The sequence below is a fragment of the Aedes aegypti genome, chromosome 2 (genome assembly GCF_002204515.2).
Source record: "Aedes aegypti strain LVP_AGWG chromosome 2, AaegL5.0 Primary Assembly, whole genome shotgun sequence".
NCBI classification, from domain to species: Eukaryota; Metazoa; Arthropoda; class Insecta; order Diptera; family Culicidae; genus Aedes; species Aedes aegypti.
In genome coordinates, this window is record NC_035108.1 from 308400171 (window position 1) to 308418713 (window position 18543).

Below are 18543 nucleotides of genomic sequence, written 5' to 3' on the forward strand. Positions count from 1 at the left end.
TTTTATGGTTCAAAACTTTCTCATAAAAAAAGAACATGTTTGATGCCATCTATCTAATAACCTATAATAAGAATTAAGAATAAAAATATAAAGGTAAATATTTCAAATATGCAGTTACCCTAATCACTGTCTCAGCTAGGGCTTGATTGAAAACCCATTTTCATGTCACTTTTTCAGATCCATTTTTATTTTGTACTAATAGCATATACTTTTAGCTACCATGTAGAAAGTTAAACAGTAAGAATCGATTCCACCAGCTTTACTTTAATAATATTTGAACATGACACATCTTAAAAAATCTTCTTCAAAATACTATCATTTTATTCTTAAAAGAACTACAATCACAATAGAATGTTGAATGCAATAAAAAACTTTCTTTACATATTGCTATGGAAAACTTACATTTATTTTAATGTTTAACCACATCGTACTGTTTACTATCACCGTAGTTTTCTTATTTCGCCGGGAAAAGAAATAGAGTACCATCTGTGCACCATATTCCCCTCATTTAAGGGAAGTAAGGTGTTCGAAGGTTCATTTTAAAATAACTATAGAGTCGATCAATACTTTTTTATGTTACAATGTAGCTCCAAGTATAGATGATCAGCGTTAATATAGAAATTATTTTAAAAACATTCATAAAAAATATTTAATTGAAACTGTTACTGCATCTAAGTGTTCCTATTCCGCTCACGGTAAACAGATTTCGTGACGAACATACTGGATGAAAAGCATTACATAATTAGAATTTCGTTATTTATCCTGCTTTTTTATGGTCAAATTAGACCTACTTCAGCAAAAAAAATATAGTATACATAATAATTTTTGAATGAGCGATTATTGAAACATAAAAAATACCTTCTGATCCAATAGCCGCTCACGGCGTCTTGTGTTTTTAATATAAAGTATAATTTTACCACATAAAAACAAAGTCAGACGACTTCATTTGAAAGTTGTTAATATTGCTAGAATATATCACGCTATGTCTAAATCAGCAGATTGTGCAAATCGAATGTACCTCGGATTTATTTCCGCTATAGTTCAGTAATTGGGTTATGTTTTCATAATTAGAAAGTTTGACAATATTCCAAAGGAACAAACAAATAAACAGCTTCTAATACTTTTGAGCACATTTATATAATTTTTGAAAATATTGTAGTTCTTTCAAAAAAAAAATTTCATCGATTATATTGTGAAAACTTGATAACCCTAAATATGACAAAATTTTAAAATCACAAAATACAATGAATACAATGAATTTCAAACAGTTGTTAGGATCGTAATTTCCTTGTATTATTCATAGTTTTGTGAAACTGTTGTAGTTCTTTAAAAAACATAAAAAATGTTCTGTAAATATATTTATTTTCATAACTAAAAATACTTCAAATATTTTAATTGATCTGAAGGCAATCAATGAATTGCAGCAGGAATTTAAGATTTTTCTGTATTATACAAGATTTTGTGAAAGTATTGTAGTTCTTTGAACAAACAGCGATCAACGATGTTCAGGAAATTTGTTTCTCATGAACAAACAAATAGTTTAATATTATAAAACTGATGACTCATTGCGATGAATATGAAATTACTGTAGAAAACCTGTATTTTCCTGTATTTTTTACTATTTTGTGAAAATATTGTAGTTTTTCCAACAGAAGTTTATTATAAGTGTTCTGCAAATTTGATGGCCTTAAATATGAGTATATTTTAAGATCATAAAACGTTTGGGTCATCGCGATAAATTTCAAGTTATATTTGAAAATGTATTTTTTCTGTATTCTACGCAGTTTTGTGAATATATTGTAGTTCTTTGAACAAACAGCGATCAACGATGTTCAGGAAATTTGTTTCTCATGAACACACAAATAGATTAAAAGTATAAAACTGATGAGTCATTGCGATAAACATGAAATTACTGTAGAAAACCTGTATTTTCCCGTATTTTTCACTATTTTGTGAAAATATTGTAGTTTTTCCAACAGAAATTTATTATCAGTGTTCTGCAAATTTGATGGCCTTAAATATGAGTATATTTTAAGATCATAAAACGTTTGGGTCATCGCAATAAATTTCAAGTTATATTTGAAACTGTATTTTTTCTGTATTCTACGCAGTTTTGTGAATATATTGTAGTTCTTTGAACGGCTAACAATCAAAAATTCAATGCCAATTGTTAGATTACACTAATACGATCATCATACAATAAAAAAATCTATAGGTTATCGCGATAAATTCTAAGTTATCTACAAATTACCGCCGGTTAGAACTTTTTTTAGGACTTGCTCCGGTGTTTTAAGTACTATAAATCAAACAGTAGTTCCCAAAAATATTTCAAAAATCTGACATGAATCTAGAAGCCCATACATTTCTGTAGGTGCCAAAATTTTGTAAATCGGGCTTAGGACAGCCGAGATATAGTGGGATGAATTTAGCGTTCCAACTGATTTTGAGGCTTCGTCGTCCGTGTAAGTGACGAATATCTTAGGCGGACAAGTGTTAAGCGGATAGCGTATCGTAATTCCCCTTTAATATTATCTCACTATCACACTTAATGAATAAAATTATTTCTCATCTCCGTTTTTTTCCAGACCAACACTCCCTGCAAGCTGCCCAAAACACAATTAGGAAAGCATTCAACCCGGCGTAGATCTCAGTTACCGTAGAAACCCATTATCATCAGCGTCATCATTAGAAGAATGGAGCAATGCCTGAGGAACTCGCCCTAAACGAAGAACTAGTAGCACGCTGCTGTGGTGAAAATTTTGCATTTCTCGGTACTACAGAAGAGGAGGCACCATCTGCACGGATCTCCGCCATTGCCCGGTTCATACATTTCCAATGCAATTTGGAATTGCTTTTCCCCAAAAATATCCCAATCTGGCCACGTGACTATTTAGCTTACTAAAGTGAAAAAAAAAAACAATACGAGATATGGAAGCACCGCTCAGGGAAGAGGCCAAATGTGCATACTAGAGTAGTGTTTTGTGGCGAGCATTGGCTCTTTTATTGTGTGAAAAAGTGAATTCGTTGGTTATGTAGTAAACGACCGACCAGAGTAAGGAAGAGGAGAACATTAATATCTCAAAGTGGCGCTAGGAATAGTAGTAAAAGTGAAGCCCGCAACCGAGCACAGTGCCGAAACGAAGCATAGAAATGGGACACATAAATTTTGTGGAGCTCAAGCTTTTGTTGAATATATTGTTTGTGGCCATACTGGTGAATGGTAAGTTTGTGGGTGGGTACGAACGGATAAAAGGTTTTTGCGACTATAAGAAAAAGAAGAGGCTCCATTCAAAATTAAAAACTGCGCCATGATTAATGAAGATTTTTACCATTAGAATTTAATAAAATTCCATGAAAAAGGCACCAGGAAAACCACATTTTTTTAATTTAAAGTGAAAAATTGTACCACTGAATTATTTGAAAATACAACACTAATATAAGCGTATGCGTCTTATAAAAAATGATGTGTACCCATACAGTAACTCAATTTAAAAAACGTACAGGGCGAAAAAACGATTTCAATCAACTAAACCTAACTTTACTTAAATATATAACTCATTAGTCGTGGCAATTGAAGATTGTAAGGTTTTTTCTCTAAAATTAACAATAATTTTAATTGACATCTGTTCCAATGTTTCAACATTGGATATTCTATGTAACTCATTAGTACTATACCAGAGAAGAAGCTACAGAATCAATTAAAAAAATATTTTGGATCCTTTTCAGAGATTTCTATCTGGTTTAAGAACAGGTAGCTCATGGTGAATAGGATAGTGTTTTTATTATGGAGCATTTTCGATTTTTTTTATTGTTGCTTTCAAAAGGCTGCCTTGCACGAACTGCATCCTTCTGGTTTTATTCAAATTCTGGAGGAAAAAAACATACCCCTCCTACGATGATAAATTGTCATAATTGTTTCGTTGGTTTAATTTGTTGAATATAATTACGCAAGTTTCCCTTACATTTGAAGCGGAATGGTGCGGAATGGAATTTTTTGTTGTATTTTGTGCAAACAGATGAATTTAAACATGGGATTGTTTGATTTACATTTGCATTGCTTTTTTTTCCTGCAGGACATGGATCGCAAACGGAGACACAGCCGGAGTTCTTGGCTCCGTTGGACAATCTTACGGTGACACAGGGACGGGATGTGTCATTTACTTGCGTAGTTAACAATCTCGGACAATATCGGGTAAGTGAGAATGGATAGATTTACGTTCATTAATTACCAGGAATTGGAATATTGATATGACGGTTTTCTTGTTCATTGAGCATCGGTATTATACTGCCGATCAACGCATAATTGTCCTATGTTGGTCTTCATAGATTTTGATTTTTTTTACTATACCTTTTAGAAAATAAAACTTAAAAGGGTTAACATTATTCATAAACTTTATATTAAGCATATAGGGGCCCAGATAGCCGTAGCGGTAAACGCGCAGCTATTAAGCAAGACCATGCTGAGGGTCGTGGGTTCGAATCCCGCCGGTCGAGGAACTTTTCGTAAAAGGAAATTTTCTCGATTCCCAGGGCATAGAGTATCTTCGTGCCTGCCACACGATATACACATGCAAAAATAGTCATTTGGCAAAGAAAGCTCTAAGTTAATAACTGTGGAAGTGCTCATAAGGACACTAAGCTGAGAAGCCGGCTCTGTCCCAGCTGGGACGTAACGCCAGGAAGAAGAAGATATTAAGCATATAGGGTCAATTCGTCTCCTTGTTCAATTTCTATGCATAACTGTCAATACAATTTTGAAACAGTTCAGAAAGGAATCCAAGGATTTCTTTATGCAAAGCTTCTAAGATTAATGAATACCTCCAAGGACTCCTTTACAAATTTATCTAGCGATACTCTTATTCCTTCAGAAATCAATCAGAGATTTTTCCAAAAAATGCCCTACATATCTCTAGAAATTCCTTGGAAAAACATACAGTACCGATTTTTCTAGAGATTTCACCAGGGATTCTTTTCAGAATTTTTCTAGGGATTCCTATATGAAATACTTACGATCACAACTGGTTTTTACTGATAAGTTCCGGCAGGGCTCTCTTCTATTCCACAAGGGGTTCCATTCAGCGATTCTCCCAGAAATTCTTCCATAGACTCATACGGTAATTCCTACAGGAAAACCTCTACAGGGCTACTCTCAGAGATTTTTCCTGGTTTTTCTCCATGATTGCTTCCAGTGAGTTATTCATAAAAATTCCCACATGGATTGTTCCAGGAAAATTTCTACATGAATTCCTGCAGCAAAATCTCCTTGTTGGATTCCTTAAGAGATTTTTTCTAGGATATCTCCAGAAATTTATCCATGAAAGCCTTCTAGGATTATTCCAGGGAGTTCTCCGGAAAAAATAACAGGTATTTATCCAAGGATTCTTTAAATATTCCTGTTGCAAAATCTCTACAATGATTTTTCCGAGGTTTTCTTCAAGATTTTTATTTCAAGAATTATTATTATAAATTTGAAGAAATTTATTCGAGGATTCTTCAAGAGATTCCTTCAGCAACCCATCAAGTTTATCTTTCAGAGATCCTTTCAGCAGATTACCCACGTAACCTTTCAGTGATTCCTTAAGAAAATTTCACCAGTTGATCTTTCAAAGATTCCTACAATTATTTTCAAAGACTTGACTTTTTGGTGAATAAAATAACACCGATAGATAGGTAATATTTTTATTACTGCGCACTCAGTTATGATCATGAACTATTTATTTTTTACTAATGGCTCGGAAAAAAATTGGAGTGATATGTAGACGTTAAAGATTCACAATTCACAATCATGTAGCAATAAACACCTTTTAAATTGTGCGTATACTTATCATTTGTGTGGAATTTGTGTATAAAGATGCAAAAAATTTCGAATGAACATGCTGTTTAAAATAAAAAAAATGCGAAAATGGATGGATAAGTAGGTTTCAGACATTGGTAATTTTAAAAGCCATGTATCTTCCAAAGATATGTTATTCTACACAATGAGTGCTTTGTTGATTTTAATAAAAAAAAATGTAACTAAAAATTACTCCAGAAATTATTATATAAACTTTTATCTTAAGGCCCTAATATGTTTTTGTCCAAAATTGTGTTCTAAAATGTTGACAGTAGTGTTCTCTAATTAAACAAAATTCAACATTGAATTTCGACAAAATGTTTCAAATAACCATTTTTTTGTATTCCTTCGAATAGTTTTCACTAATTTGACTAAACATATATTTTACGAATTTTACCAAAAAGTTCTCAAAAATTTTGGATCCGCTGGAAATATCGAAGTTTTGCTAAAATTGATACTATTCCTTCAAAACTCGTCTTAAATGTTCTTCAGAAAAATATTAAGAAATTCCTCACAAATACTGATACTGGTTTCGTCAAATTAAAAAAAAAATAAAAATCGATCATATAAACATCTCAAAGAAAGAGTAAACATTAAGATTATACTGGAAAACTAAAGGATTGACTAAGATATTTTTTCCAGATACTATAATTTAAATCTCATCAGAAAATTTCGATAAGGTGCTAACCGCAAACAGTTAAATATACAATCTTGGTTACCCAAGTGTTGCGGCGAGCAACTGGGACTTTGGCTCGGGTGAGCGGGAACGGAAAGATCTGTTGATCTTCCGTCCACCTGTTGCCGGGAGCAACAGGGCACAGGACCGATAGCTCGACTGGAGGGGGCTCTTGCAACTCTAGCCTTCAAAAAGGCTAGTTGGCTTCCACTGGTGGAGGGAAAGGCGGTTTGGTAACTTTAACTCAAACTTTTATATTATTCCTCTTGATGTTTACAGAATGGTGGTTGAAAGAAAACTGAATAATCTCCTTGCGCATGCAAGCTCCCTTTATAGGTGTCAGGTAGTCAAAAGCGTTGCATGCACAACGTTGTGGAGACGAGGGTGGAAAATTCCACTGCCTGTTATTTACTACATACTGGATGCTGCAATCGGTCTGCTAACTGGTGTCTGTTGTGGTGGTGGTAGTGGAAACTCTTTTGGGTGCTGCTTCACGCTGTACATAGCTGGATGGTTGGTCGGCTTGACTGCGTACAGGTACATGTTTGATCATGTCGCTCGAATGGATGGGGTGCAAGGCAAAACTAACGACGTGGTGTGTGTGTGTTATTTGGGGTGGTTGTTAGTGGTCGGGATGAGAGGCCGAAATACTCGCGGCGGCTCGAGGTTAGATGGAACAGGGGTGGGAAGGACTCATAAACAAACTTCGCGTTGGCGCGAACATACTCCCCGGCCAAAAGAGGTTAAGGGATGGATTCAATGGAGGACTTGGTATGACGACAAAATTCACGATGATGGGGAACTCTGGGACTCGACTCATAAGGACTGTCAGGGTGGAAACAATAGCTTTCTACGATTTATAATGGAAGGAACTACGGACTTACATGCGGAAGGAGCTGCTTGTTTCACAGGAGATCACAAAGCAGAATCATCAACTGGCGACACACTTGAGGCAGAAGAAACTCTTTCCACACTTCTGGAATAGGTCAACTTTGGTGGCTGTATGTCACAAAGGGAAATAATCGAGATAAAAGGGAATTGTACTTAAGGCACTGCAAGGAACCTTTAATTACACAAAGGGCACAGGTGATACAGAAAACATTGGTGGGCAGTTTATGGTAGACTGCCATACTAACTCAAATGTTGGGGATTTACACGGATGTATCAATACTTGTGGACTGTATTTGGATAACTGGATACTATTAGGCATTGTGGGTACATAAGCTTCAATAAGGATTGGCGAACTATCTTGACTCGGTGAAAGGGCTAAACAAACACTGGATAAGGAATCGACATAAGGGAAACAAACTCGGTAAGGCACAAAACTTGAAAGATCGTTTGATGGAATTATCATTTCTTGTAGGACTCGTCAAGTGGACTGTATTGTGGGTGGAAATCTTACATGGATACACATCTTACTCAATGGAACAAAACTTCAAGTTGGCAATGGAAACTCAACAACACTAATGTTTCTATGGGATTCTTCAAAGGTGGACTGGGGAAACCACTTTGAGCCAGGATAGGGAATAGGCACACACCACAAATCGAAAGCTTGCTTACCACTTGATGAACATCTTTGGGTGGATGCGCTCGGGACACGCACTCCGGGATGGCTTCGCTGGCTCGACGTCGCATGGGGGCTTCATCTGGTGGTTTCTCCGGCCTGGACTGTGTAAAGGGTTGCTTGGAATCACCAGTCGGGTTGACCGGCGGCATCATCTTCTTGGTCAATCTCTGGTTTCGGGCTTCGCTTAATACCGGACGTTTTCCGGTGGGCATCGGGGTTGACTCCTTTACCGGATGGATTCCGGCTGTTGTTAGGAATGGCATCGCTATCGGTGGAATCGTGGTTGAACACCGCAACCACTTGGATACCGCATGGCTTCCGGTTGACACTGGACACGGGTGCTTTGCTGGACATATCTCGCTCATCTTCAGGATTGGCTTGCTGATCGGAGGGATGCCGGCTGACATCAGAATCGGCTTGAATCTCGCAGGCATTTCTGTAGACGGCATGGCTAGCTTGGATACCGGAGGGATACCGGTCACACCTGGAGGCTTGGGAACCGTAGGAGGGATACCGGTCACATCTGGAGGCTTCTCTGGTGCCGGATGGGATCCGACACTAGGCGGGAATTGTTTCAGAACCGAACGAGGTCCGGTCGCACAAGATGGCTGCTCACGAATCAGATGGATGCTGGCCAAACATTGGAACTTCTTGGCCACCAAATGGAACACGCTTGCAGCTGGAAATCTCTGGGACACCGGCTGGTATCCGATTACACTGGACGGCTGCTTCATAACCAGAGGGAATCCGGCCACATCCGGGAACACACGCTGGAAAGGCTTCACTACCGAATTGGATTCGGTCAAGTTGGAGGAATGCTTCAATGCCGGAATGGATCCGGCCACACACGGGAATCGCTGCGGCGTTGGATGGAATCCGGTCAATCGGAATGACTGCTTCGGCGCTGGACTGAAACACAATCCGATCGCACTCGGGAGCTTGATGGGAATTGTGCGGAATCCACCCACACAAGGGATCCGCTGGAGCACCGGACGGGAACCGGTTGCGCACTGGAACGACTGGGAACTTGCTGCTGGATTCTGGAGTATCTTGGGCACGTCAGTTGGCATCGATGCCAACCTGGGCGGTGGATGGAAACCGGGTGGCATAAGAAACGACTTCGGTAACGCACCACATCCGGTAGTTCTCTGGAACGACGTCAGCTTCGGATGGATTCCAACCAGGTTGATTGGAATCGGGTTCGTCACTTCACAGGATGGAATGTTTTTCACGTTGTTGACAAATTGGGTTGATGCATTGCCGACATGGAATTCCTCTGGGTTGGTCTTTGCTGGATTAGCAGAATACTCACTCTGCTTGCACGGAGGATTGGGTTCGTCTTCGTAGGCAACGGTTGTCACCTCTTCACACGTCGTTGGCATTTTTCCACTGTGGGTGGAATCTTCTTCACGATGGCACTTCTGAGCTATTGGAGCAACAGAAGACGGGACAATCGGCATTGGTGCCGACTTGCTCTTGATGACCTCGGCGAGATCACCGTCGGAACGGACCAGGGCTGCTCCACACACAGGATTTAACTTCATGGCTGAAGTTTCAGCGCTTGGTGGCTGCAAGGAGTGGATTGGGTTGATGGCAAACTGGCTCACCTTCAACTCGTTCGCTTGGGCTGGGAACAGCTGCTCTGGGGACAACTCTTTCGGTGGCGACGTGTTTGGCTTCTCCATCACGTCTGGAATCGGAACGGACTGTTCCGTCGGTGGATTCGGTGATCGGCTTCGCATGATCGGGGTGCGCCAGCGTGGCGCAGTGGTCGCAGCGAAATAGTTGTATGATAACGCTCGACTGTGCTGGTACTTGTTACCGGTGGTCGGAAAGGATAGCAACAACGTTTCCACCAGTAAGCAGGCATCAAAATGGAGGTCCTCGAAGCGCTCATAATTCTCGTCAAGATCTGCATACCGCTCGGCTGGAAATGCAGACAGCAACTCGCCATACACTCTCTGGTATTCTCGATACAGGAACTGGAGCTCACTTCCATAAAGCTTCACTCGTGCAAAGCTTGGTCGGTTGGTACCATCCCTGTCAACCAACTGTTCCTGGAGCCGCTTCACTTTTGCCTCGACGAGGCTACGTTGGGCGAACAGCCTTTTCACTTCGGCCATTCTGGAACCACTTCACACGCGCGCGACTTACTTTCGGGGTGGAAATGATTCGGACTTCGGGACTTTTTCACTGTCTCTGTTCACTTCACTTGGGGAATTTCGTCTCCTCTCCGCCAATGGAAACCAGGAATATTCTTTTCGCTCTTGTGTCGAGCTACCGGGCAGGAACAACAGCAATCCTTTGGTAGGAAAGCTGATTGCTATCGGCGATAGCAATTGGAATGGATTTGTCTCAATCTGTTGATTGACGACTGACTCTGCTGCTGTTGCAGCCTTCAAGGAACTGGCTCCTCTATCCGGCTCGATTGGACCATATGTTGCGGCGAGCAACTGGGACTTTGGCTCGGGTGAGCGGGAACGGAAAGATCTGTTGATCTTCCGTCCACCTGTTGCCGGGAGCAACAGGGCACAGGACCGATAGCTCGACTGGAGGGGGCTCTTGCAACTCTAGCCTTCAAAAAGGCTAGTTGGCTTCGGCTGATGACATATTGAAAGAGAAGAGAAGTGAAGTGAAGTGTTGGCGAAAAGAGAAGAGGAGAGGTAAAAATGGTATGGCATATTGGAAGAGGTTTCGAAAGAGTTTCAATGCGCTCCGTGTTTTCATTGATTTTGTGCTTCGGCAACAGCATGCTGCCTGCGACCGGAGAGAGAGCGCGCACGGCTGCTCTATTCGGTTTCTTCTCCTTTCCCATGTCCCATTCGCATCAACAGAGGCCTGTAAAGGCGACTCTGTAGAATGTATCAAGTTTGTTAAAATCATTTCTCATCAAGCAGGAAGACTGCTTCTCGATGGCGTGCGAAGAAATCTACATTCCTTGGATGTGATCCATAACCGTAGTAAACAATCATTTCCTGGTCCATATTATGGATCACTAGTTAGAAGTGCTAATATTTGGTATTTAGAATCAACAATCAAGAAAAATGTTTTCCAATGATGAATTCATACTGAATCGAAGCGAACGAGCATGTTTTATGCTATAACATTTGAATTTTACCACCTGTGGGAGCTTATGAATGCTGACGGCACTTCTTACAGAAAACGACCATATAATGATAGCTATGTGGTACCAACTAAACATTTGTCAAATACACCGTTATTTAGCGGTTGAACATTACAAATGGTAGAAGACAAATAGTATAACATGGGAAAAACATGTTTTACGTAAACGTTTATGTTTTGGGCAAGTTATTCGATGTTGAACGCCAAAGTGATCCGTCACTGTGGGTGATCCGTAACTGCGTGGGCGGAACAACATAAAAATTGGAGAAAAATATAACAGAATAAATAAGAAATCTAGAAACGTTTTTTCTCAATTAAGAAACAAAAATTTTGAAAATAAAATTTCTCAATTGTACCTTGGCTCTAAGCATTTTTGGAAATTATCTAAAATTAAAAAAAAACCTCAGAAGCCAATACCGGCATTGGAAGAAGAAAACTGCTATGCAGTTTGAAAGCGCGCACAATTTTAATTAAGGACTTACTAGTCCAATAGAAAATCAAGTTACTCAGGACTTTGAAAATATTCTCAATCAAGAGAACATTTTCGAAAATTCCTGGGATACTGATTTGGAAGAAATGAGAACTATTATTAAAAAATTCAAAAATATGAAAGCTCCTGGCGATGATGGAATTTTTTACATCCTCATCAAGAAAATTCCCGAAAGTAGCTTATCATTCTTAGTTGATATTTTTAACAAATGTTTTCAATTAGCATATTTTCCTGACAAATGAAAAAATGCTAGGGTTGTACCAATTTTGAAACCAGACACAAATCCTGCAGAAGCTTCTAGCTATCGTCCAATCAGTTTGCTTTCCTCCATCAGTAAACTTTTTGAAAAAGTCATTTTGAACAGAATGATGGCCCACATCAACGAACATTCATTTTTTGCCAATAAACAGTTCGGATTCCGCAATGGACATTCGACCACTCATCAACTTTTACGTGTATAAAAAAAGTGATTCATTCCAACAAATCTGAAGGCTATTCTACTGGTCTTGCTTTTTTTTTTTTTTTTTTTGTTGGGAAGGTTAAGCCACTGCGCCACTGGTCTTGCTTATCTAGATATAGAAAAAGCATTCGACAGTGTTTGGCACTGAAGGCTTGATCGTAAAATTAAAAAAAAAATAATTTTCCAACATACATTGTTAGAATAATTCAAAGTTATCTGTCAAACCGTACATTTAAAGTTAATTATCAGAACTTCAGGTCTGACAGACTTCCTGTAAGAGCTGGTGTTCCCCAAGGCAGCATTTTGGGACCAATATTATACAATATTTTCACATCTGACTTACCAGAGTCAGGGATGTCAAAAATCTTTGTTTGCGGATGACACAGGCCTCTCCGCCAAAAGACGAAGCCTCCGTGTCATCTGTAGTCGATTGCAAAAAAGTTTGGATATTTTTTCTTCATACTTGCAAAAATGGAAGATTTCTCCTTATGCTTCCAAAACTCAACTAATAATATTCCCACGTAAACCAAAAGCTCTTTATTTGAAACTTTCAAGTAGACATGTTGTCACGATGAGAGGGGTTTCAATAAATTTGTCAGATGAAGGTAAGTATCTAGGGCTCATGCAAGATAAGAATTTCTCTTTCAAAAATCACATTGAGGTCATTCAAGTCAAATGTAACAAATATGTAAAATGTCTCTATCCCATTATTAATAGAAAATCAAAACTTTGTCTTAAGAACAAGCTTTTGATATGCAAACAAGTTTTCAGACCAACCATGCTGTATGCTGTATCAATATGGACTAGCTGTTGTGATTGTAACCAGGAAATGTGGTTAGCGTTAGCGTTAGGTTAGCGGCGTCAGTCGTTTAGGCGTATTGTGGTATGGAGTGTGGGTTCGATTCCCGCCCCAGTCGGAGAAAACTTTTCGTCAAACGAAAAATTCTTCACTGGTCCACTGGTTGTTCCGTGTGTCCGTTGTCTAATGTTAGTTATGTTCAGTCTGTGCAGCCTATGGCTGAAGACGGTGTAAATTGTCTTTAAAAAAGCTCTTCAGAGAATTCAAAATAACATTTTTAAAATGATTCTGAAGCTTCCTCCCTTGTATAGTACTAATGTGTTACATAAAATATCCAATGTTGAAATATTGGAACAAATGTCAAATAAAATAATTGATAATTTCAGGCAAAAACGTTACAATCTTCTATTGCCACGATTAATGCGTTATATTTTTAGGTTAAGTTAAGTTAAGTAAATTGAAAACGTGTTTTTTCTCTTATAAGCAGGTGAAATCAACTCACCTGTAAAAAATCTGAACTGCTACGGAAAATGAAATGTAATATGTTGTTAACAAAATGTTAATAAAATCTTAAAATTGTTTTACCAAATTAGGATGATAGTGTTGTCTAATAACACAGAACACACAGAAGAAATGAATGTAATGTTTGAAATGATACTAATAAAGAAATTAAAAAAATGATATCTATCAAGCCTACCGAATATTTTTTCAAAAAAGGTTATAATTTTCGAGAATTTTGAAATTGAATGCCTTTTTCCAATCAAAATTAAATTATGAAACTTCTGCTGTTATGAACGAAAAATTTCTTTAAATTCACTTAACACTTCAGTCGTCGCGCTGTTGTATTTTGTACAACACTTTTGAAAAAAAAAAACTCGCTTTTCGTCCTCAACAGCAGTGTAGTGGTTTTGACGGTGGTTAACCGTGCGACGACTGGAAGTTTAAACAATACACTAGTTATAGATATAATATCATGTTTGTATCTATGGAATGAAATAGTATGTTAATTGCATACCTTTTCTACGAGTACTTTAAATGGTTTATGGGAATCTTTTCTAAACTTGAATCATCGATATTATAAACAAGATCACGAATGGTTCCAATTGCAGTTAATTTTAAAGTAAATATTGATTTTCCGAACGGGTAATAATCGATCAAATTTGAGAGCAATTTCCCGTTTTATTGAAGTAAAAGCTATGGTTTTAATGATTGATAACAAATCAACTCTCTTATTTATAAGTCATGGAACATTGTGGTTTTCCTTTTTTTTTCTACGGAATGGCCGAGTGATAATTTTGCTTTGGGGAATTTAATGTATAAGATCAGTTCAGTGGTACAAAGCACACATTTTTTTTTTTCAAATATAAAAAAGAACTTTTCTTTTGTGTTTGTTAATTTAGTTTACTCCCAACTGTTTTCATCAGTTCGAAATTCACGCGCAATATTAGTGCTGCCAATAATAGTTCAAATTATCTTCAAGCGTTTTCGCGCGTCGAAGCACCACACGAACTGCTTTCACGCTTGACCACACTTTCCATTCCCTCTTCGCATCGCTTCAGTATGCCAGGTAAGCGCGATTTTCATACAACATGTATGGAGAGACCTTCAACGCGTACGCTCCTCTTTCACATCCTCGCTTTCTGTCTGTTCTAAGTAATATAGTTTTAGATTTTATCAAACATGCCTTGTCGATTTTTTATATACCGCATTGACAAGTGATCCACAAGGAGCAAGTTTGTTTTACGTAAGCCATAGTGTTGCACAAAATATCTAGATACAGTGAAACCTCCATGAGTCGATATTGAAGGGACCATCGACTCATGGAAATATCGAGTAATGGAACAGCAATTCTTTTGATGATAGTGTTGCACACAATATTTCACAAAATTTTATTGAACTGGTGCTTGATATTGAATCGTAATCAAGAACTCTAGGAAGATTTCCTGTTTTTAGAGGCGTTTTACAAACAGTTACTTAAGGTTTATCCGATCGAATTGCCCGGAACCCATAATGGCGTTGTTTTGGTTTTGTTTCACATTGGGCTGGATAGATTATTTTAGATAGGTGAGGTTGGGACGAAGAGTATTGCTTTTACCTTGAATTTCAATTTTCGATGGAAAATCCATCTGATTTTTTTTTTCTAATTTAGATGTCAGTATTATCATTCTGTATTTCTGTTTATTTGCTGTCAAATCATCTAACAGTGAACAATCTGCTCTTCAAATCAGCAAAATGGAGTCACATAAAGCCAAGAGTACTCTGAAAATTATACAAGAGTGAATATTCAAACTGATGAAAGTTTAAATCAAAGCCTGAGCTTACATGATCAACTGATCATATTCTTCGACATCTTTTTATCTCGATTTATGAGGAAAATGTATACAGGAAACAAGACAAATAGAAATAGGGAGTATATGATTGACGAATTATAATTATTCATGATTGTAATAAAAATGTTGAAAAATATAGATATTTAAAAGAGAGATTAGTGCTGAACAAGCAAAATATTATTCACCCCTGTTTATATTCAAATGCCATTTCGATCGAAAACAGTTTTTCATTTTCGCCAACAATACCAAGTAGGGATTCTTCCACCACATTTAATGATAAAAGATGTTCTGAAGTAGTTATCAACTGGAGAAAGCAATAAAATAATATAGAAAACAAAAATACTGATTACTGTGATGCATCAAAACCCGGACACCTAAGATGATACACATATTCAAATGCTTGCATACGATTGGTTAATCGTTATTTTATTATGTATTACTTTGAGATGATAGCTTTTAGGTTAGAACTTGATAATTTTCACCAAATTTACAATGAATTTAATGAAAATTGAGTTAATTCTGCATCATGTCGTGTCCATAAATCCGGACACATGAATCAAAATCTGGACATTAAAAAAATCGCAGTTGTTTTAAAAAAAAATAAAAACCATTAAACATACCTTGATATCACGATACAAAGATTCATGGATTTGTAAAAATAATGTTGTTCCTCTGTTGGATTATACAGAAACATCATAAAACGTAGGTTTTGAAGTCTTCAAAAGATACTTGTGATATGTGCATCGCTCCCCCAATAATTACACATAATTTACAAACATTTTCAGTTAATACTATTTAAAATCACAACGGTACAACATTCAACGAGTTTTCCAGGTTTTCGAACAATTATGATGTTGTATTTCTTTTTGAACTTTGAAAAATTGTATGCTAACACACTGTGTCAGGATTCGAAACCACACATATAAGTATCCGGACAGTCTTTTTCTAGCACAGAATTACATGCATTTCATTAATTTCTTCGAAACTATTGACTTTACCGAGAACAAAATACAAACAAATCACTACAGAACATGAATCACATATGATAAGCACGTAACAAACGCGTGATGAATCGCCGAAACGCGATGGCGCATTGAGTAGAATTTCTTTGGTTATCGTTAATTTTGAAAGCAAACGCGTCCTAGCGGAACCGACTTTTGTGTTTGTCTTTGTTAATGATTTACAAGACTAACTTGATGTCGATTCATGTTACAATGGTCAACAATAGTTAACATGAATAGTAGGAATAATATTCTCACACTAGGAAGGATATTTAACATTGAAATGATTGAATTTCACCAGAGTGGTCCTGTCCGGATTTTGATTCATCACGGTAACAGTTTATCAATAAATCAGTTGTAATTATGATAAGTTACAAAAGTTAATTCATTTAATTAGAAACTTCCCTATTTGTAAATTTAATTTACTAGCAAACGTTCTGATCCGTGCTCCATTTACGCCAAGAACGAGCGCAGTCATATCATATTCCTCTAGCGTTCACTAGCGTTCTTGCGCGTCGAAGCAGCAAATGATTTCCACAGATCTCTTTGGACCTCTTCATTTCGCCTTCAGTATACCAGGTAAGCGCGTTTTCCATATAGTTTGCATTGAGAGAGCTTTGACTCTTTTCTCTTCTCTCCTTTTATCCCTTCTCTACTCCTGCAATATGTCATCGCCCTTCCACTGGTGGAGGGAAAGGCGGTTTGGTAACTTTAACTCAAACTTTTATATTATTCCTCTTGATGTTTACAGAATGGTGGTTGAAAGAAAACTGAATAATCTCCTTGCGCATGCAAGCTCCCTTTATAGGTGTCAGGTAGTCAAAAGCGTTGCATGCACAACGTTGTGGAGACGAGGGTGGAAAATTCCACTGCCTGTTATTTACTACATACTGGATGCTGCAATCGGTCTGCTAACTGGTGTCTGTTGTGGTGGTGGTAGTGGAAACTCTTTTGGGTGCTGCTTCACGCTGTACATAGCTGGATGGTTGGTCGGCTTGACTGCGTACAGGTACATGTTTGATCATGTCGCTCGAATGGATGGGGTGCAAGGCAAAACTAACGACGTGGTGTGTGTGTTATTTGGGGTGGTTGTTAGTGGTCGGGATGAGAGGCCGAAATACTCGCGGCGGCTCGAGGTTAGATGGAACAGGGGTGGGAAGGACTCATAAACAAACTTCGCGTTGGCGCGAACACCAAGTAACAACGAATGCTGAACAGTGAGAGCATTTACCGAGTATTGGTTAAAGCTATCATTTGCTACGGTCAGCCACAAATTCTGTAGCACAAAAAAGTTTTGTTTTTCAACATGCACGTATTTTTCCATATGAAGCAGATGGTAAGATAAGTAGCTGTCATTCGGAAGATCTCAGTTGGATTCAGGGAATGTCTGAAAACTCAGTGCAGTGCCAAAAACATGCGTGTCACTCAGAAATTGATTGTGCGTCTCCCATTCTTTGCGAGTAAAATCAAAGCAAGGCGCAGGAGACAATTTGTTTTTGTGCGAGACAAAGCAAAGCACAATCTCTACTCTTTCAGTCTCTTTCGTGAAAGCACAAAATCCACTCTAGAATAATTTCAACAAAGTATGCTTTGAAAGCGGACAAGCTTAATAAGTGCTTTGCAAAAACTTATTGTTGTGGGTCTTGACATATTTGGTAAAGTCAGAAACATAACGTGGTGACGAATTATGTTCAACGTGTTTAAGAGTTGTGACAGTCACATGTTAATGAAATGAATTCAAGTGAATTTGTTTACGCGTGTACGAAACGCAAAGAGTGAAAATGAGACAACTCGATACCATGCATCCCAAAGCACATTGCGTGTCAGCACAGCCAAGGTGCAGTCCAGAGAAAAATACTCCTGCACGTCTCCTCCGAATTTTGGGTGCTATCTCGCAGCAGCGCGTGTAGCACCGAAAGAGTTTTGAGTCGCACCCCATCCCTGGTTGGATTCCCAAAATTTCATAGTGTTCAAAACAAACTTTTCAATTTCAGTGGATATATCTTCGATGTGTGACTTGCTTTTTCCTTAAAATTAGCAAAATTTATTTTAAAACGATATTTGAATAAAACTATCTTTTCCTAAGAAACTCCTAATGGAAATTTATCAGTTTCAATTAAGGTACAGTAAGGTAAGTGGATCATTTGTCCATATTAAGCATAAATACTTGAACATGTTGAATGTTTTCGCACCATTGCTTCGTTTTAGGTTATATTCTTACGTCCACACTAATACTATTGCAAAACAGGTAATAAACGTACACT

General features: G+C 37.9%; 1 protein-coding gene across 1 annotated transcript in view; it reads left to right on the forward strand.

Moving 5' to 3' along the window:
• LOC5568825 (protein amalgam) overlaps positions 1-18543 on the forward strand; it is a 571401-nt gene that overhangs the window by 368266 nt on the left and 184592 nt on the right. The window contains exons 4-5 of the mRNA XM_021845648.1: positions 2586-3220; positions 4074-4192. Of these exons, the coding sequence (XP_021701340.1) occupies positions 3151-3220; positions 4074-4192 (189 nt within the window). The 5' untranslated portion in view covers positions 2586-3150. The remainder of the gene's footprint in view (positions 1-2585; positions 3221-4073; positions 4193-18543) is intronic.